The sequence below is a fragment of the Meles meles genome, chromosome 8 (assembly GCF_922984935.1).
Source record: "Meles meles chromosome 8, mMelMel3.1 paternal haplotype, whole genome shotgun sequence".
NCBI classification, from domain to species: Eukaryota; Metazoa; Chordata; class Mammalia; order Carnivora; family Mustelidae; genus Meles; species Meles meles.
In genome coordinates this window covers 57,638,158-57,659,581 of record NC_060073.1, presented here as the reverse complement: position 1 = coordinate 57,659,581, position 21,424 = coordinate 57,638,158, and the positions used below count along the sequence as shown (strand labels likewise).

The 21,424-nt window shown below is 35.1% G+C and overlaps 2 protein-coding genes and 1 pseudogene across 2 annotated transcripts; 1 reads left to right on the top strand and 2 right to left on the bottom strand.

Moving 5' to 3' along the window:
* Positions 1 to 1,690: 1,690 nt before the first annotated feature.
* On the top strand, positions 1,691 to 2,644 carry LOC123950054 (putative olfactory receptor 52P1). The gene has a single exon (XM_046017913.1). The coding sequence runs from the start codon at positions 1,691 to 1,693 to the stop codon at positions 2,642 to 2,644; it is 954 nt and encodes a 317-aa protein (XP_045873869.1).
* Positions 2,645 to 6,181: 3,537 nt separating this feature from the next.
* Positions 6,182 to 7,136, bottom strand: LOC123949388 (annotated as a pseudogene).
* Positions 7,137 to 20,018: 12,882 nt separating this feature from the next.
* LOC123949553 (olfactory receptor 52A5-like) lies at positions 20,019 to 20,969 on the bottom strand. Its single transcript, XM_046017075.1, has one exon. The coding sequence runs from the start codon at positions 20,967 to 20,969 to the stop codon at positions 20,019 to 20,021; it is 951 nt and encodes a 316-aa protein (XP_045873031.1).
* Positions 20,970 to 21,424: the final 455 nt, after the last annotated feature.

Genomic DNA, 21,424 nt, shown 5'->3' with positions numbered 1-21,424 from the left:
ATTGTCAGTAGGAATATTTATTAATATGAACTTTCATATCAGTTGAGTTTAGGAGCAGATATTGGGAACAATTACAAATTTTAAAAAAGCATGTTATGAATACTGGGGTGTGCATTCCAGAATTATGATTAGGAGGAAATTTGATCCTCAGAAGAAGGTTTGAGGGCCATTACTAGAACAAAAGGACTACATCAGTGAAGGATCATGAGAAGATGCTTGTGGCACTGAGACCTGGGGGACTGGATGGAAGTTGTTTTGCTCTTCATTACCATTAGGCAATGGTGGTTGCAAAGCTAGGATCAAGGCTAGGAGTCAGAGGAAGCAGAATACCAAATGAACGTGCATTATTCCCATTAGTGAAAAATGTGTGTTGATAACAATATTTCAATTATCTGAAAGAATGAAGAAATAAAATTTTCCAAAAAAAAAAAAAAAAATTCTGAGGGCAAGTAACTTCTCTACAACTTTTCCCATCACTTAAAACTTTAATTAACTTTCATGTAAATCATTTTAAAAATTGTGTATGGTGGGTGTCTGGATGACTCAGTTTGTTAAGGAATTGCCTTCAGCTCAGGTCATGATCCTGGAGTCCTGGGATTGAGTCCTACATAGGACTCCCTGCTCAGAAGGGAGTCTACTCCTCCCTCTGACCCTCCCCTTCTTGTGCTCGCTCTCTCATTCTCTCTCAAATACATAAATAAAATCTTTTAAAAAAATGTGTATGGTAACTTGACGAAATGTTGAATAAAGTTAACTTTCCTTGGATGGCTAAAAAACAAAACAAAACAGTTTTTCCTTATAACTTGAAATATAGTATACACTTAATAAAATTGGATGGATTGATAAATGTAGTCATATAGGTACTTGCTTTTGAATTAAATAAAAAGTTGTGGAGATATAGCCTTTGGAAAAAAACCTGTTTTCTGGAGAATAATAATTTAAAACTCTATGGCAGATTCATGTTTTTCTACTGTTTTCAGCTGATATTCCTCACTTTTGAGACATACTTCTAATAACCTGTCCTTCTGGTTATCTTTAAGATCTTTTCTGAAATAAGAAAGCATTTGCCATGGGTTTATTATTTTTAATGTTCACAAGAATTTTGGTTATATTTAAGCTGCTTGGATTTCTTATTATCTTATTCTGCATTCCTGACTATTTGTCTGTAGACTACCATGTTGTTAGGATTATAATTGCCTTTTACATAACCTACAAATTATTATATATATGCATGCATGCACCTGTGTGTTTGTGTATGCCTGCATGTATTTCTACACTTGATCGAGAATTCCCTGAGAGGAGTGGCCTTTGCCTTAAGGCAAAGTTGATGTCACACAATTCAGAAAACTCCTAGGCACAAAGAAGCAGAAATTTTATCACTACCTATATACTTGGTAGATAATAAAAATGAAAGTGTAGACAAGAATAAGATTGAACACAGAAGAGAAAATTTAAAAAGAACTTTATTCAAACTTTATTTGCAAATGAAGATCCTGGGGTTCGTAATAGTGTAGTGATTGACCCAGCAGCTTCCAGAAGTTTCAGGGAAGAGTCAGCTCTTTAGATAGGCTATTTTACTATGCATGGAGTCTCCATATAGTGAATCAATCATTCTGTCAACCTGATTTTTGCCCATAGGGAACTAGCCTGTCTACTTTGCATCTAAGTTTGCAAACTTTCCAGTTTTAACATGGCAGACAATGCTACACATCACTACATCTCATCTTTTTTCCTGGTTGGTATTCCCGGTTTGCAAGCTTTTCATCGCTGGATTGGCATCCCTGTCTTCTTCCTGTTTGCCCTGGCCCTGCTGGGGAACAGCGTAATCATCATCACCATCAAACTAGAACCAAGCCTCCACCAGCCTATGTATTTCTTCCTTTGTATGCTGGCAGTGAATGACATGGCTCTTGCCTCTTCCACAGCCCCCAAGATGCTTGGTATCTTCTGGTTGGATGCTCACGGGTTTGATTTTAGTATCTGCCTAGCACAAATGTATTTTATCCACACATTCTGCATAATGGAGTCAGCCCTCTTGGTTGCCATGGCGTTTGACCGCTATGTAGCTATTTGTATCCCACTGCGTTATACAACCATCCTGACAACACCAATGATCATTAAAATGGGTCTAGCTGGTATGACCCGAGCTGCCTTTATGGTTTTGCCCTGTCCTCTTCTTATTAAAAGGCTACCATATTACACTAAATATGTCATCAACCACGCCTACTGTGAACACATGGCTGTGGTGAAGTTGGCCAGTGCCAACACCTTCATTAACAGAGCATATGGAATCTCTGTGGCCCTTTCAGTGATGGTGTTGGACCTAGGGCTCATAGCCACATCCTACATCAAAATCCTCCAGGCAGTCTTCCGGCTGTCTTCCCAGAATGCCCGCTCAAAGGCACTGGGCACCTGTGCTGCTCATGTCTGCACTATACTTGTGTCCTACACACCTGCTCTGTTTAGTTTCCTAACTCACCGCATTGGCAAGAAGGTACCTCCAAGCATTCATATAATTTTTGCAAGTTTGTATCTTTTGGTGCCTCCCACAGTCAATCCCCTGGTGTATGGTGTTAAGACCAAGCAGATTCGTGACCGAGTGGTTAGTCTCTTCTTTCCAAACAAGAAGATTTCTGAAAACTAAAATATGTAAATATAAACCCATATTGGCAGAATCTGTTTTTTTTTTAAGATTTATTTATTTGTTTGACAGAGATCACAAGCAGGCAGAGAGGCAGGCAGAGAGAGAGAGGAGGAAGCAGGCTCCCTGCCGAGCAGAGAGCCCCATGTGGGACTCAATCCCAGGACCCTGAGATCATGACCTGAGCCGAAGGCAGGGGCTTAACCCACTGAGCCACCCAGGTGCCCCGACACAATCTGTTTTATACAATTGTGGTACATTCACAATAGTTGCAGCTTTGTCTCAACATGGTATTTCTCAATTCAGTTATACCTCTCAGCAGGGATATGTGATGTTGTACATTTTTCTATTTTCATCTTTTAATATTTACTTTTCTTTCTCTTAGAAATAAGCTTCATGGGAAGCTTTCAATAAATATTTGCAATAGTTGTTATTTATTTATTATTGACATTACTTTGTAGTCTATATTTGTGGATAATATTTTGTAATATTCATAAATATGAAATAACTAAGATAATAATTATAATAATTTTTAAATTCTCAGTACATTAGATAATGTAATTTATAAACATGATTTTTTCCCAATTCAACTGTTACTTGCACTGATTAAAAATTCCTGAGAAAAGTCATTATTTTCAAGTTTCATTTTTCTTATTGTAATAGTTATAGTAATTGTTTAACACTCAAATAATGATCACTGTGGGTCTGGCTGTTTACTAATCTCTTTACATATATTTACTCCTTTAGTCCACAAAACTATACTGTGATATAGATGGTATTATTATTCTCACTGTACTAAGTAGGAAACTGAGGCACAGAAAGGTTAAGTAAATGGCATAAAGGTAACTCGCCTAGCACAAAGCAATGTGGAATTGAACCCAGGGACTCTGGCTTTCAAAATATATGCTCTTTATAGTACAATATTATCCACCTATATTCTTACAATTACTTGCTTTATGATTATGGGATCTTATTCCTTTAAACACTTTATTTTTCTATCCCCCACATCTTCCTTTCCTTTAGATATTGTGGTAGATTTCTTCAGTTTCCTTAAAACTCCTTATAAGTGATAAATCTATTACAATATTTTGACAAGAGCCCAAGCAAGAATTGCTTCTATTTTACCAGAGAAATGTCCAATCAGCATAGCCTGGTTACATTATAACAATGCTTTCCAGACTTAAGTAAAACTCTAAGAAAAACTCTGAAAATACCACTTTATCCACATGCCATTGCCCCCTCTTTTTCCTTCCTTCCTTCCTTCTTTCTTTTGCTTTAGTGAATATCAACCTGTTTCGGTCACATTCATTTAGTGCTAAAGTTGAAAATGATTCACTTCTTAATCTAATGTTAATTTTATTATGCAGGTAACACAGAAGAAATTGCATTGGGCATATCTGTAAAATGCTCTGTTCAAAATATTGTTTTACTTTAGATCACCATGGAATGAAAGGTTCATTGAATTGGAAACTTTTAGTTTTTGATCAGGACTGGTATTTATTTTGTGGACATTACATGAACATTCTGTGCTCTCAAATTAATTCCTCAAAAACTTTACATTTTTAGGTGTTTCATCTACAGCCACATTCTTATTTGTAATGACTGTATCTTATCATTAATGACATGTATCTTATCAACATCTTTGTTTTATGTTGAAAATAATTGTGTTTCCTTATATTATTATGTAGTTCTTCCATTTCTTCAATGAGTCTATATTGAGTAGGTTTATCAGATATTTTAGACTGGGTTTTGGGGGGAAAGGTCATTTAAATACTGCTTCCCACCCATCACTGATAGCTGGATGAGTGTCATTTTTAACATTATAAATCCTAACTTCATCATTGGTAAACATGGAAAATAATTTTTATACTTTATACTGCTAAAGTCAGAATTCAATGAAACAATGGATGAAACATAATTATCACAATAGTCAACACAATCTTCCATACACACCAATGCTCACTGCTATGATAGCCATTGAAAATATTAAGATCAATTAATAAAGGTATTTTTCCAAATGTTTAAATAAAGTTCCCAACTGGGTATATCTCCTAGAAGGTCCTATTTATTTAATTCAACATACTCCAAAGTGGACATTTTGCACTTAATCCCCCACACAAACTATCCTAAAAAAATTTCTTTTTTTTTTTCTAAAAAAATTTCTTATCTCAGTGAAAAAATGTCAAATGACATAAAAACAGTTAATGTCAGCAAGTGTTTAAGTGTCAAATATAAGCCAAAGATACATGAGAAATTAAATGGTAAAAAATTAATTAAGAAAGAGAAATTGAAATCCGCCAGCCATCCCAGATAATATAAACAAAAAAATTAAATATAATATAGTTAAAAATGTGTAGATGACGGGGAGCTGGGTAGCTCCATTGGCTAAGCAAAAAGTTCAAAAGTTCTAAAAGTTCAGTACGAAAATGAAATTAAATGGAATGGAAAATGGAGTTAAAATGGAGAAATCTGACAATTAAGGTCAATATACACAATGGATAAATTATGTTGATAATACTTACCTTTGGTATATCATCAACATGGGACTTCAACAGCTATGATTTTCCTCCCCAAAGCATGTAATTCCGATCTAATCAATACAATGACATCGGATAAATTCCAATGGAAAAGATTCCTATGGAATACCTGAACAGTACTCTTCAATGCTTTGAAGGTCATTAGAAACAAGGAAGGTCTCAGAAAGGTACATCCAAGAGCATTGTATAGAGACCTGACAATTAAATGCCATGTGGCATCCAGGATGGGATCTTTTTCCTTGGAAGGAAAAAAAAGGAAGTTAGGTAAAAATTAAGAAATAGGAATAAAATATGGAATTTAGTAAATCAGTTTATCAATATTGATTCACTAACTGTATCATATTAATGAAAGATGACAATAAGGAATACTAGATAGGGGGTCTATGGGAACTCTTAGTAACTACATATTCAAGTTTCTATAAATCCAAATCTTTTAGATTTTAAAAATGTATTAATTTTCATTCCAATACAAAATTAAGCATCCAAAACTTCTTAGTGCTCAGATGAACATAGTCAGAAAATAATTAAGACTTGAATGGTGATGATAATTAAAATGATGAAGATGATAAAGTTGAGGAGAAAGACTACTGAAATCAAAATTAGAAGACCAATTAGTACATGGTCATCAGAATTATCAACTTTAGAATGAATTTATCATTTTTGAAGAACCCTATGAACTTAATATTTTTAATCAAGGTTAACCACTTAAATTTATTTGTGTCTTTAAGAAACATCCTCACTGAAAGATTAAAGAAAAATTTTCATTGACTAAGTCAGAAACAAGTCTTCATGTTTTCTGCCTTTTATACCATCTACTGATCAGTTGATTGTATATTCATAAAAGTTAAAATTGTTTACATAGGAGACAGATCTTGTCTCCAAAGTAAAATCTAGACCTGTATATTTCAGCAGCACAAATGAACTTGAGAAAGCACAAACTCCGACCCCAAGCTAGTATTTCTCAAAGTGAAATTTTATTATTTGAAAAGAGTTAAATGAGAAATCAAGATGGATCTTTAGAGTAGAAAATCTTGGACACTCGATCTCGAATCTGTTTGGTCTTCACCCCATACACAATAGGATTGAGCAAAGGAGGGACAAGCAGATAAAGGTTGGACAGAAGAATATGAATGTAGGGTGGAATGTGGAACCCAAACCTGTGTGTAAAGAAGGAGAAGAAACCGAGGAGATAAAACTCGAGGAAGACACAAATATGGGCAATGTAGGTACTGAAGGCTTTGAGCCTAGCTTCTCTCTGAGGAAGACTGAAGACAGTTAGAAATATTTGGATGTAAGAGAGTGTGATGAAGACAATGTCAAATCCAAGTATAGTAAAAGCCACAAAGAGACCATAGATCTTGGTGATTCTAATGTCTTCTGCTGCCAACTTCGCGATGGCCATGTGCTCACAGTATGAATGAATGGGAGACCACAGTGGTCCGGTAGTGTTTCAGTTGACGTTTGATGAGGATGAGACACGGAGCTACAAGGAGAGCTGCTCTGAGTGTCACTCCAACCCCAATCTGAGTGAAAAGTTGGTGGGTAAAGATGGTTGCATGTCTCAGGGGATCACAGATGGCCACATAGCGGTCCAGGGCCATGGCCAGCAGAATTCCTGATTCAATGGACTAGAAGGTGTGGATAAGCCACATCTGAAAGAGACAAGCATCAAAGTATATTTTTGGCAGATGAAACCAGAATATTCCTAGCATTTTGGGTAGGATGCAGGTACTGAGAGCAATGTCCATTGCTCCAGGCATTGCCAGGAAGAGATACATGGGCTCATGAAGGCTGCGTTCAGATCTGATGATGACCAGGAGCAGGAAATTTCCAAATAGAGCAGTGATGTACATGGCACAGAAAGGAATTCCAATCCAGAAATTCACAGACTCCAGTCCAGGGATCCCGATCAATGTCAGCACCGAGGGCATGAAGACTGTGCCACTGAGATTGAACATTTTGTCTTAGAGCTGCCTGATTAATGCTTCAAGGTTTGTATTGGTTTCTCTCTTCTTTATTTGCTCTCATCTAGATTTATTGAAATTTCTAGAAACAGAAGTTGAATGTGTGTTTTAAAAGGCATTTTGTCAGTCATATGTGTTCATTGATGATGTAAGTCTAGAAATGCATATACAGGTTCCCAAAATTCTTTGTCTCTGGCAGAGGCTTAAGCCATTGCACCACCCAGGTGCCCCAGGAACAAAAGCAATTTAATGGAGAAAGAAGAGTCTTCTCAACTAATGGTGCCGGAACAACTGCACGTCCACATGCAAAAATAAATGGAAGTAGATTACAGACCTTACAGAAATTAACTCAGAACGGATCACAGTACTTCTAGATTGAAATTTTGAAACTCTACAAATTCTAAAAGGGAGAATGGAGTAAAATCTGGGAGATCTTGTCTCTGACAGTAATCTTTTTATTAACATTAAAAGTTTGATCCATGAAAAAAGAAACTGATAAGTTGACCTAATTAAAATTGGAAAGCATCATTTCTGTGAAAGACATTGTTAAGAGAATGAAAAGACAAAGCACAGATAGGTAGAAAATATTTGCAAAGCAGATATTTGATAAAATTACTTTTTACTCCAAAGCATACAAAGGATTCTTAAAACTCAACAATAAAAAAATTACCAAATTAAAAAACAAACTCAGGGTTGCTGGAGTGGAGTGGGGTAGGAGGGAAGGAGTGGTTGGGTGGTGGATGTTGGAGAGGGTGTGTGCTATGGTGAACTCTGTGAATTGTGTAAAACTGATGAATCACAAAACTGTACCACTGAAACAAACAATACAGTATATGTTAATACAAATTTTTTTTTTTTAATTACACCCCCCCCCAAAAAAGGACTCAAACACCTAGCATTCCTTATATGATTCATTATAAGAAACTTTGGTTTTGGCCTCTCTGCTACCTTTTGTGCTATTAATTCATCAGCAGGAAAACATCTATGAAGTCTGTTTAAACTTTTACAAAATAATTTAAAGACTTAGATCTATAAAATGAATGTTTTAGAAACAGACATTAGATTGTTAATTCCACCCAGTGTGGACTTCTACTTCTCACTTGTGTTGGATGACAATTCTTCTTTGGTAGGTTTTATAACTATGTTGCATAAGTTTCATTTCAGAGACATCATGAAGTTCTGACTATAGATAAGATTAAAAAAAAAAGTGCAGTGTAATTCCCGTAGTTCTTGAAGGGATTTTAAGAACTATAAGTCCAAAGATTTTGTTTGTTGGGTTTCTTGTTTGTTTGTTTGATTTGTTGCTTAATTCACCACTCATCCTAGCTGACTAAGGAACATGCCAACTACTCTAAGTATCTCTCTATCCTTAATTCCCATTATTTCCCCATACCCTCATGAAAGTCCTTAGTGTAAAGCCAGTATTCCTAATTTACTATCATTATATCTTCAATCATGCAAAGCCTCCTTTGTATAATACCATCCATGTGGGGCACCTGGGTGGCTTAGTGGATTAAAGCCTCTGCCTTCAACTCAGGTCATGATCCCAGGGACCTGGAATCGAGCCCCACATAGGGATCTAGCTCTTTGCTCAGCGGGGAGCCTGCTTCCCTCCCTCTCTCTCTCTGCTTGCCTCTCTGCCTGCTTGTGATTTTGGTCTGTCAAATAAACAAATAAAATTGAAAAAAAAAATCCATTTAAGTCTTCTACCCTTCAATGCATCAATCCATTCTGTATTCCCCCAGAAAAATTCATTGATCAATACAGTCCTTAAGTTGTTTTCTCTCTATCCACCTCATTCTTTACACATTTTCTTTCCTTTATATCTGCGCTGATGTATTAACCAACAAATTCTTTTCCAAGTTTTTTTCTCTTGGCAATGTCTTGAATGCAACTTGTTGCATGAGATTATTGGCTTCAAAATAACATTCATATAAATTTTCCAAATATAAAAAAAAGTAAATCACTAAAAGGCACAGAATTCTTATTTTTAGAGTATAGAAATAACAGGTTAAAAGAGACAAGTTTTCCTGTATCTGGATTTTATTTTTCTGTCCTGGCAGAAACACTAAATACTTATTATGTTTTAATAATTGTGAATGAGGAAAATAAGGTTTTTTATTTTGTTTTGCTGTTTTATTTTTAAATCTCCATGAGTAAAAGCTTTCAGTCATGTTTCACATCCATAGAACTTCACAGAACCATAACATAAACTTGGAATCACCCTGAAAATGTATACAACAGACACATTCATGTACAAGTTACTCATAAAAACTTTGTATTCTAAAAAATACTTCTTTTTTATTTTCAGTATATTGTGATCCATGTTGTTTATTTTTCTCTCTTATTCAGGGCCACTATCCCCTCTTCCTAACTCAAATTCTTCTCTTGCTTTTTATCGTATGACATATTAGCTACTCCTTGGTCATGTAATAAAACATCTTCCCTCCTTTAATTACCCACCAGTCTGTGTCTGAAAATCTCAAATTTTGATCAGTCTCTTCTGTTATTTTAACAGAGAAACTCAATAATACTGAGAAAATCTTAGAAGAATTGTCACAACATTTATGCAGTTCCGAATTCCCTGACTGATTTCTATATCCTTCTATGTCTAAATTCCATCTTTCTATTCAATTTCCACCTCTCTCTCTCTTTCTCTCTGCCATTAAATGTATTTATAATATACATATACAATTCTCACCTTCTTTTGTCTCCCATTTCTTATCCCAGCAGGAAGAGAACCTCTCCTTTTCTTCTAGTCAAATTTCCCTGGATACGTTTTGATTTTTTGTTGTTGCTTATTACCTTTCTCCTAAAATCTTGTTTTGTAAACATTTGCAATATTCTTGTTCTTTGCCTACTGACAAATTATTCAAGTTTTAATACATTTTGTTATACCAGAAGTGGGGACCTCCTCCTGCTAATATTCCCTCTTTCATTTTGTTTATATTTCTAACTGTCACATTAGTCACTATGACTTCTAGTTTTCTAAATAATTAAAGCACATTTCAAACCACTGTAATAATGCTTACATGTACAACTCTAACTTCACTTTTCTGGAAAAAAAATAAAAATGATCCTCTATTAACCAAACACAATAAATTTGGTAAAGACTCTACTCAATTGATACCTGTGCAGTGCTTGACATTATTTTCTCCTTAAAATACATATTTTGTTTCTATATTGTTTATCTTAATTTTTTCCCTCCATTTCAAAATACCCTTCCTATGTTCCTTTGTCTGACACTTTATACTGTTGATACCATAAATTCCACTGACAACTACGTTCATCTTCATGGTTCTCCTTCTGATACTACGTGTCCTCTCCTGGCAATATTACCCAGTCCCACAGCTATATGGATCACTGAAAAAAGAAGAATTACATATTGCTTTTCCATAAATCTAATTTTAACACAGAAGGCAAATATCAAACTGCCTTTTATTTTATTTTATTTTTTTAAATATTTTATTTATTTGACAGAGAGAAATCACAACCAGGCAGAGAGGCAGGCAGAGAGAGAGGAGGAAGCAGGCCTCCCCACGGAGCAGAGAGCCAGATGCGGGTCTCGGATCCCAGGACCCTGAGATCAGGACCTGAGCCGAAGGCAGAGGCTTTAACCCACTGAGCCACCCAGGCGCCCTGTCAAACTGCCTTTTAAATAGTTCCACCAAGGTGGAAAATAAATAAAACAAATTGAAAGCTTCTTTGAATTAAATTCACTTTTCTCATTGTTGTTGACAGGACCTTCCTCCTTATACCTCCAATTCCTGTTGACCCATAAACTAGGAAATACCTACCTTAAAATGTTTGGAAAGGTGATTCCTACCTTTAATTCCAATTCGTCACTCACTTTGCCAACAGGTGAAGATGAAAAGTGACTCATAAAATTGTTGAGATTAGAAAACATGTTAGGTGTCTTTCTTTCTTTCTTTCTTTCTTTCTTTCTTTCTTTCTTTCTTTCTAACCTTTGGTGATCTCTCTAAGTCTTTTTTTTTCTCTAAGACTTTGTCTGTCTGACTTTGTCTCCCTGTTCCTCTCATGTTTATTTTGATCTCTCCAGGACAGTGAAGAACAGCATAGTACTCTTCGTATTTCTAATGCCACATAGTGGTTAACCTCATTGGTGACTGGCTGTGGCTGGATGGGAAAGTCCCTTTACTTTACTTAGAAATAAGGGGGAAAACACTTACTTTTTGCCTAATATTCTAGTATTCTGATTTAATCTAGCTTCACCAACCATGAAAACCCATATATCTCATTTGCGCAAGACACGACAGATTATTATACAAATCTCAGAGGGTCATCTGGGTAGCTCAGATAGTTAAGTGTCTGCCTTTGCCTCAGGTCATGATCTCCGGGTTCTGGGGTCGAGTCCTATATGGGGCTCCCAGCTCAGGGGGAATCTGCTTCTCCCTCTCCTTTTGCCTCTCCCCCTGCTTTTGCTCTCTCTCTCTCTCTCAAATGAATAAATAAAATCTTAAAAGAAAAAGACACCTATAAGGAGATATTATTGTCTGTAATTATATATGCAATAAAAATATTTCATTTTCTCTCCCCCCCCCAAAAATAGCTAACTTACCATTCTTTCAAACTCAGTCATACATTTAGTGACTAAATGCTTAACATATAGGAGACGAACTTTAGTACATACTATTAAAGTGTTGTTTTTGCTCCCTTTAACTTAATCAAACTTCAAATTTATTGTCATAAGAAAATGTATATTAGACCTTTAAAAAACCACTTTAGATTCTACAATTTTATTATACTTCATTTCATTATAATCCATTTTCTCTTAGATTTTCTCCTGTACCCAGTATGTTTGTTACCTAACAAATAATTGTTTATTATTCAAGTCTGAGCTCAAGAATCAGCTCCCCTAGTAGGCTGCATCTCCTGTTTATTTTTTATTTATTTAATTTTTCAAAAACTTTATTTTATTTTTTCAGCATTCCAAGATTCATTGTTCATGCACCACACCCAGTGCTCCATGCAATACATGCCCCCTTCATAACCACCACCAGGTCACCCATCCCTCCACTTCCTTCCCCTCCAAAACCCTCAGTTTGTTTCTCAGAGTCCACAGGCTCTCATGGTTTGCCTTGCCCTCCGATTTCCCCAACTCCCTTCTCCTATCTTTCTCCCAATGTCCTCCGTGTATCTCCTATTTTTAAGCAGAATTCCAAATTCTTCCTTTACATCCTGGATGCAAGACAATTACTAGTTACTGAGTGCACAATTGGAAGAATAAATTAATTTAGCAGTTTACTTTCCCTGGATCTATTTAATATCAAAAAACACATCACATTTAATTTGGTTGCAAATCTATTTGTTCTATTTCCAAGAGTATATCTGCATGGAGAAAGATTAGAAAACACAAAGAAACAGTTTAAGAAAAATATTAGGAATTTTAGTTTCTTGATATGTAAGTTTTCTTTGTCCTTCTGCATTATCTTTACCTATATACCTGAGGCAGGATGCATGCCTCCTTAATGAAAGATCTGGAGATATTCACTTTGGATAAGTGAAGAAAAGAAAGGTGAAAAATGTTCTGACACTCTATATCCTGGGTCACATCTGACAACTGAATTACTTATTTTCCTTTAACAATTTCCATTCAGAGTGTCTTCTTATGCACAATAACAAGGTGCAATTCCCCTATGCTCCCTTTGGGTCCTTTCTAAATATTTGTCTATTTAGATCTCAGAGGCAGCTATGAGAACATTTACTCACGAGTTTAATTCTTCAGCCTTCTTACGTGCACTCACCTACTTATGAGGCATAGTTATAAACAGAGCAGCTATTTAAAAGATCACTTCCAGTGAAATATAATATTAGCCTATGATGCAATTCTCCTGAGTAATGTGAGGAAGTGATTAGCTATATTCCCTGTGGTCAACTATGCAGATTTTATACACACATACACACACATGCACACACACACACACATATTAGTATAAAGATGGGATATTAAAAAAATATCCCAGGGGCACCTGGGTGGCTCAGTGGGTTGGGGTCACTGCCTCTGGCTAGGGCCATGGTCCCGGGGTCCTGGGATTGGGCCCCACGTTGGGCTCGCTGCTCAACGGGGAGTCTGCTTCTCTCTCTCTGCCTGCCTTTCTGCCTGCTTGTGATCTCTGTCTATCAAATAAATAAAATAAAATCTTTAAAAAAAAATCCCAAACTCCTTTGCCTCTAGTTCACGAATCTTAGTGATTTCTGTTCCTATCCCACGTTTTTACAGACGAAATTTCAGTCTTTGGTAGTCCTTGAAGTTAGTAACAAACAGGGCAAGAAATCCATCATATGACATTAAGGCTTTAAATGGATTCTAAAATTGAATATACCAATGGTGGGAAGAAGTCAGAGACAATTCCAGGACATTTCCGGTATAGTCATTCGTTCATATCCATAAGTTGAAAAAGACAAGTAGAAATAGTTTTTCCAATAATAGCTGATCATGAACACTCCGATTTTTTTTTCACATGTAATTGTACTTTTATTTGAGAGACCACAGTGGTCATGACCAGTAGGCAACTCTGAATATCTAGAATCAGCTACTCAGACTTTCACTTGAGTTGGCTTATAGAAGCTTCTTACTGTTAAAAAAAAAAAAAAGCATCTTACTGTTATTTTATCAGAAAACTATTATTTTAGACAAAAAATGAATTAAACTGCTTCCTGATTCTTGCACTCTCTCGAATACATATACTTACTATTTTATTTTTTAAAGTTATTTATTTATTTATTTATTTGAGAGAGTGAGAGCATGCACAAGTGGGTACAGGGTTAGACGAAAAGAGAGAGAGAGAGAATTTCAAGTAGACTCTGCACTGAGTGTGGAGCCCAACATGGGGCTCGAATCACAACTAAGATCATGACCTGAACCTAAGTCTAGATTAGGCCACTTAAATGACTGAGCCACCCAGACAACCCATTTATTTATTTTACCAAGAATATCCTCCAGTATTAAAATGTGGTTGATATAGATTTTGCTGTTTTAAACAAGAAAAGAGTTGTTCACTTAGAGAGAGTACTTTGTGCTTTCTGAAGAAAGGTTTCTTCATAAATGTATAATTATTATTGTTGTTGTTGTCATTGTTGTTGTTGTTGTTATCATTATAAAATCAACCAAGCCATAAAGTTAGGAACTCTGCTGTTATAACTCTCTCACTAGAAATAATCTTACTGAACAGATAATGAATTTGCAATTCTCTTTAAGCCTTCCCAGTGTGAGGGAAGACATAGTATTTAGAATTTTCACAGCCATTTCCAGTACAGACTTAAGATACCTATACTTCCTATTACTTGCGACCATTTTTTTTTATGATTTCTTTGAGTGTTACTTCTCATATTTTAAAGTGATAGCATAGGCCTCCATAATCTTGAAGCCCTTAGTCTGCCTTGCCTTAACTTTCCACAACTACATGTACTCACCAGAGAATTTCACATACAAAGAACCAAAAGAAGACCCTTGGTTCAGGAAGTGTGGTGGAAGTCTTCATAAGAGGGTATAGAACTTTTCTGCGTAAGTTTGATTAAATAGATTTTATATGTATGACATATATATATATATGCTTTATGAATTATGTCATGTTTGCATATATACAAAATATGGCATATGTATATATATATATTTCATTTAGTTTATAAATATCTTATTACTTTTTCCTAGTGTCCATAATTATTAATGTCAACTGAAGACAGTGCTCCAAATGTGTGGACCACACACTTGCATTTAATTATCTAAATGGAGTGAGGTGATTGGAGGATGAATACAAGAATAGTCTAAGACTGGAATTGCTCCTTTAATGATATAAACATACCCATTTTATTTATTAAAGCAAATATATGATAAAACAAAAATTACAAACTTTTAATCAGTCAAACTTGTTTAAGTCTACATCTTTTCTCATTTTGCATGACATTTAACACATTACTTAAATCTCTGGTGACATTTCTCTCCTTTATGGAAATGATAATTTTGGGAATTATTAAAACAATGCCAAGTGTATATGAAAGGACATATGGCATTATATGTGGAACATAAAGCACTAAATAAATTATAGCTTATATATGTATGGAACTCAACACCTTTAATCAGTGGACACTTCTCATCTTTGGATGTGTATTTAATATACTGATTTAACATTTCCACAAAGGTTCCAACAATTTCTAGATTATGATAAGCTTTTATAAATCTATGGATTTATAAAATCCATGGATCATCAAAAAGTCATATATTAATTCTTAAAATTTATTTTAATTTCAGACAAAAGTATAATAATTTGCCATTTTTAAATATAAGACCAGTCAAAACCTATTCCAAAAATTCTTTTATATTTCTAGGTATGTTTTTCTCTCATTAACCATACCAAGAAAAGCACTTGCCAAAAATCTTTGTCTTACCTTCTTTGGTACAATAAGAAATTAAAGATGTAGTTAAGGAGAATACTTTTGGAGGGTATTAAGTTCTCCCCAATCACTTACATTCATATATTATAAGTAAATTCAATTGAAAATATTAAAACTAACATTATGCTGTACTTAAGGCTTTTAAAATATTGAATATCATGTTTTCATGGATCTAAAATTGATACTTATAATGCAGTCCCTTTTATTTTTACATATTTCAACACTCTATATTCTATTTGTCTAAACGATGTTACAAAAATAAAAATTAACTCATAAATTGCCAAAAGTATATATTCCATAACTCTTGATGAGCATGGAATTCAGTTGAAGGAAATAAAATGTTTTGGTATTGTAAAAAACAGACTAAGATATATGTCATTTGTATAACATGGACATCTAGGAATCTACTTTTTCTGTTAAATGTATGTTGGTTAAAAGGGTATCCTTTGTACCAGTTTTCTCCCCAAAGTAAATATGCTGTTAAATGCTGCTATATTTTTATTTGGGATTATTTATTTAACTAGAATGACATTTCTATATTACATAACAACTATACTTCATCTTCGACTTAACGCTGTAGCAGAGTACCCCCTAATATCTTTATTTCTTTCCTTTGCCTTCATACTAAACTACTAATTAGTAAAGTATGAAAAATTCAGTTTATTAAATTTCCCTTTTAAAATTATGCATCCTGCAGGTAATCAATGTCATTGTAAATTCACCAATGTACTACTTAGTAAAGATCCATTGAACCTATTAGCAATAACCTTCTCTGAGTATAATGCAAGACATTTTAGAAAATAAAACTTTAGGCAATGTGTTTGATTAATCATTGCATTCAGACATAATTTTCTGTAAGTGAAAAATAATATAAAAATAAAACTTTGTGGAAGGAGCTGAGAAGTCCTTCACCAGATGAATGGATAAAGAAGATGTGGTTCATATATGCAATGGGATATTACTCAGCCTTCAGAAGGGATGAATACCTATCATTTGCTTTGACATGGATGGAATTGAAGGGGATTATGCTAAGTGAAATAAGAGAGAAAGACAATTAACAGAAAAAGACAATTATCATATGGTTTCATTCATATGTGGAACGTAAGGAATAGCATGGAGGACCATAGGGGAAGGGATGGAAACCTGGATGGGATGGAGACAAACCATGAGAGACTCTGGACTCAGAAACAAACTGAGGATCACAGAAGGGAGGGGGCAAGGGGGATGGGGTAACTGAGTGATGGGTATTAAAGAGGGCATGTGTTGTGATGAATACTGGGTGTTATATGCAATTAATGAATTATTGAACACTACATCAAAAATTAATGAGGTACTGTATGTTGGTTAACTGAAGATAATAATAAAAAATAAAAATAAAAAACTTTGTAAATATATTTAAATGACATAAATAACAGTGCATTAATAAAAAGATTCTAAATGTCATCTAGAATTTGCAGATGGGTGTCTTCCTAAAGTTCTCAGAGAAAGATATAAAATTTAGCTGAAAAAATGGGGTGCAGTTGTCAGGAATAAAAAGAATAGTCCTAGAGGATTTGTTATATTGTTTGAATACACTGTGAGGTTTGGGAGATGAGAGTTAAGATTTTGGAGCAAACTCTAGTGATGTGCAACATCAACAGAACTCATGATCAGAGAGGTAGGGTGTTTCTATAAAACCTACAACATCAGGTCCTACAGCACTGATGAACCATAGACTGATCAAATCTTTTCCTACCTTTAAAGCATTTACATTTAGTTGGAGCAGAAACATAATAGACACAATGAAGGTTTATTACATTAAGGCTTTAAATCTAAGAAAATAAAATCAGTTCATATTCTGGACTCAAGATAACTAGAATGGAATTCGACAAACACATAGATTGAGAGTTCTGCCTTGTGATGAAGGTATCCTTCAGGCTCACTGATTTTGATGAATCACTACTCAAAGCCCATCTCAAAAGACAAAGTGCTAAAGCATACAACCACGTGCACCAGAACACTCATGCACATATAAACAGCCACATCCACATTACATAAATTGTATCTACATTTATTTTTCTATATATATCAACCCATACTGATTCCCTTGAGGTTCACTCATGTTTTCTTTACTTTTTATTTTTATTATTCATTTGAGAAAGAACAAGAGAGAGCATGAGCTGGGGATGAAGGGCAGAGGGAGGAGAAGCAGAATCCCCACTGAGCAAGGAGCACAATGTAGGGCTCAATCCCAAGACCCTGAGATCATGACCTGAGCAGAAGGCAGATGCTTAAGTAACTGAGCCATCCAGGCACCCTGAGGTTCACTGAGGTTTTCAATAGAAATCCAGAACTACAGATTTAATTCTACTCTTTTTATAGTCTTTTTTTTTTTTTTAAAGTAGGCTCCATGTCCAGTGTGGACCCCATGTGGGGCTTGAACTCATGACCCTGAGGTCAAGACCTGAGCTGAGATCAAGAGTGAGACACATAACTGACTGAGTCACCCAAGTGACCCTTTAATTTTGTCCTTTTTGATATTGTAATTTCCACCCAAGGTGAGGGACAGGCCTCCTATGAATCTCAGTTTTCATGCCCATCATCTCTAACATGGATTAAATAGTTTATGGGATTCATATAAGAATGCAACTAGATTTTGAACAGAATTTTATTATTACATTTATTCAGTAAAATTTTATTTTGTATGTATCGTGTCAGTACCATTCTAGGCATTGGAGATATGAAGATAAATTACACCAGTTTTTTCTAGATCGTATTAATAGCTGCCAAGTAGGTATCTGAACTAGGGAGATTTATTTTGTAAATTAAACATTAACATAGGAGATTTTATGACTGTGTTTCTCCCCCTAAACGATCCTTCAAAATTCCTTATGTCAGTGAATACCACGCTAAGTCAATGAATTCAGTAAAAGTCAGTCCAAGTCATTGAGTATTAATTGTCACATATATGATAAAAGGTTAATTGATGCTACATGACAAATATTAAGTTATTAGACATCCAGTGTAATACCCAAAACGATAGATAAACTTTTATATAGTATGGTTTGAACTGCACAGACTGCTATGGATTACAAAGAATAACACTGAGCCCAAAAGGAAACCTCAATTAAGTCATCCTGGGAAAGCTATCAAAAAATGTTGGACTTAATCCTACAGAAGGAAGATTCTGCCAATATAGGAATCAGAGACAGAGGCTCCAGAGAGAGGATATACCACAATGAGTGGAAGGGTAAAAGTAACAGAAATGGATATATCTCTTTAAGAGAATAGTGTCTTAAAAGGAAGAAAAAAATGTCCAATTGGAAAAATTCTGACTTTGGCACGATACAGATTACTGATCATTTCTGCAATTAAAGAGAAGTGTAATGTTAATGGTAAAAATCCCACACAATTTGGTGTGCAGCAGATGACTAGTTCTCCATGTGAAAATTTACCTCAAAGTCCAAACGCATAAATATAATGAAACTGTTATTTTTTCCCCTCATAGAATCTGACACTATACTTCATCAACCACACAGAATGTGAACGTCAGGTTTACGTGAAAGAACATGATACAAAAACACACTAACCAGGATGTATTAGATAGAATGAGAGAGAAGATCCAAATCCATGTTCCATATTGTTGTATCATTAAGCCATAGTCATGCATCTCCCTCCATAGTTGTTATCAACCTGCACCTGACTTTTACATTTAAATTTTTTATTTGATGTATCTATAAAGTTATAAAACTTGCTATTTAAAATATTATTTTACTTCTTTGTAGTGTCTTAAACAAAATAAGTGAGTATGCTCATTGCTAATCATTCCATATTTATTTCATTTGTCCTCCATTCAAATTTCTCTATTAGAATTTAACTTACGTTAAGAAATTTATTATATATGTCCCTATAGTAGTCTGTGTGAAATATTTTGTGGGGAAAGAAGAAACTATAATTACATTTTGATGCACAAATTAAAAATCTCAATCTCCACTTAAGGCTTAATTCATGATCACTTAGTGAAGAATTTTGGAATGATGAAGTGTGATCATAAATGATAGTAGATAAATGACAGTATTAGTTTCATATACATTAGAATTATAATATATTGAATTTCTTGTGTAGTAGGAAAAAATGTCACTTAATGGTTTTAAACAGAGGCCAAAATATTAACATTTAATTTGATTTAAGAAATATTTGTCTTAGTGACAAAAAGCAGATTGAGCTTCAAAAATTTATTTATGATTTTTGTCATCTATGTCATGTGTGGACTAGATATGATTATCTCTGCATGTTTCAACTAACTTTGCTCCAAAACAAGTGAAAATTTAAAAATAAGAGTCAGAGCTTTACTGTCTTGAATGCAAAACTATAACTACATATTCTTTTACACAATGAACTTGAGAAGGCCTAAACTTCCACCAAGAACATTTTTTCACTATTTTGTGGTTGTTGTTATTTGATATAAAATGAGATAGTGAAAAATCAAGATGGATACTTAGAGCAGAAAATCTTGGACATCCGGTCTCGAATCTGTTTGGTCTTCACCCCATACACAATAGGATTGAGCAAAGGAGGGACAAGAAGATAAAGGTTGGACAGAAGAATATGAATGTAGGGTGGAATGTGGAACCCAAACCTGTGTGTAAAGAAGGAGAAGAAACCGAGGAGATAAAACTCGAGGAAGACACAAATATGGGCAATGCAGGTATTGAAGGCTTTGAGCCTAGCTTCTCTCTGAGGAAGACTGAAGACAGTTAGAAATATTCGGATATAAGAGAGTGTGATAAAAACTATGTCTAATCCAAGTATAGTGAAAGCCACAAAGAGACCATAGATCTTGTTGATTCGGATGTCTTCTGCTGCCAACTTCACGATGGCCATGTGCTCACAGTATGAATGGGAGACCACAGTGGTCCGGTAGTGTTTCAGCCGACATTTGATGAGGATGAGACATGGAGCTGCAAAGAGTGCTGCTCTGAGCATCACTCCAACCCCAATCTGAGTGAGAAGTTGGTGGGTAAAGATGGTTGCATGTCTCAGGGGATCACAGATGGCCACATAGCGGTCCAGGGCCATGGCCAGCAGAATTCCTGATTCGATGCACTGGAAGGTATGGATGAACCACATCTGAAAGAGACAAGCATCAAAGTATATTTTTGGCAGATGAAACCAGAATATTCCTAGCATTTTGGGTAGGATGCAGGTACTGAGAGCAATGTCTGTTGCTCCAAGCATTGCCAGGAAGAGATACATAGGCTCATGGAGGCTGCGTTCAGATCTGATGATGACCAGGAGCAGGAAATTTCCAAATAGAGCAGTGATGTACATGGCACAGAAAGGAATTCCAATCCAGAACTGCACAGACTCCAATCCAGGGATCCCGATCAATGTCAGCACCGAGGGCATGAAGACTGTGCCATTGAGATTGATCATGTTGGCTTAGAGAACCCTGGTTCAGAGCTTCTGGTTCAAAGTGACAGTATGTGTTGACAGTCTGTCTTCTGTTTTCTCTTCTCACCTAGATTCATACAAACAGAGGCAGAATATGGTTTCACTGGCATTTTGTCGGGCATACTCATTTTTTGCTGAGGTATTTAAATGGGACCAGGAACACAGAAATAGGCCCCCTGGATAACTTACCTTGGATTTTGGTTTTGTCTTCTTTGTCTCCCTGTTTCTCTCTCTCTGTCATGTATTCATACAGATACAAACACATACATATTCATACAAACACTCAGTATAGAAAAAAAAAGAAATACTCATTCTAGTGAGTGTAAATTCTAGTGGTTTATTTGCATAATTAGTTAAAGGCTATCTCATTGACTATAGTTTGAGCTGCTTCTTTTTTTTAAATTTAATTTTATTTTTTTCAGTGTTCCAAGATCCAT

Excerpts from the sequence above, each read along its gene's own strand:
- LOC123949553 (XM_046017075.1), bottom strand. The coding sequence starts at position 20,969 with ATGATCAATCTCAATGGCACAGTCTTCATGCCCTCGGTGCTGACATTG.
- LOC123950054 (XM_046017913.1), top strand. The coding sequence starts at position 1,691 with ATGGCAGACAATGCTACACATCACTACATCTCATCTTTTTTCCTGGTT.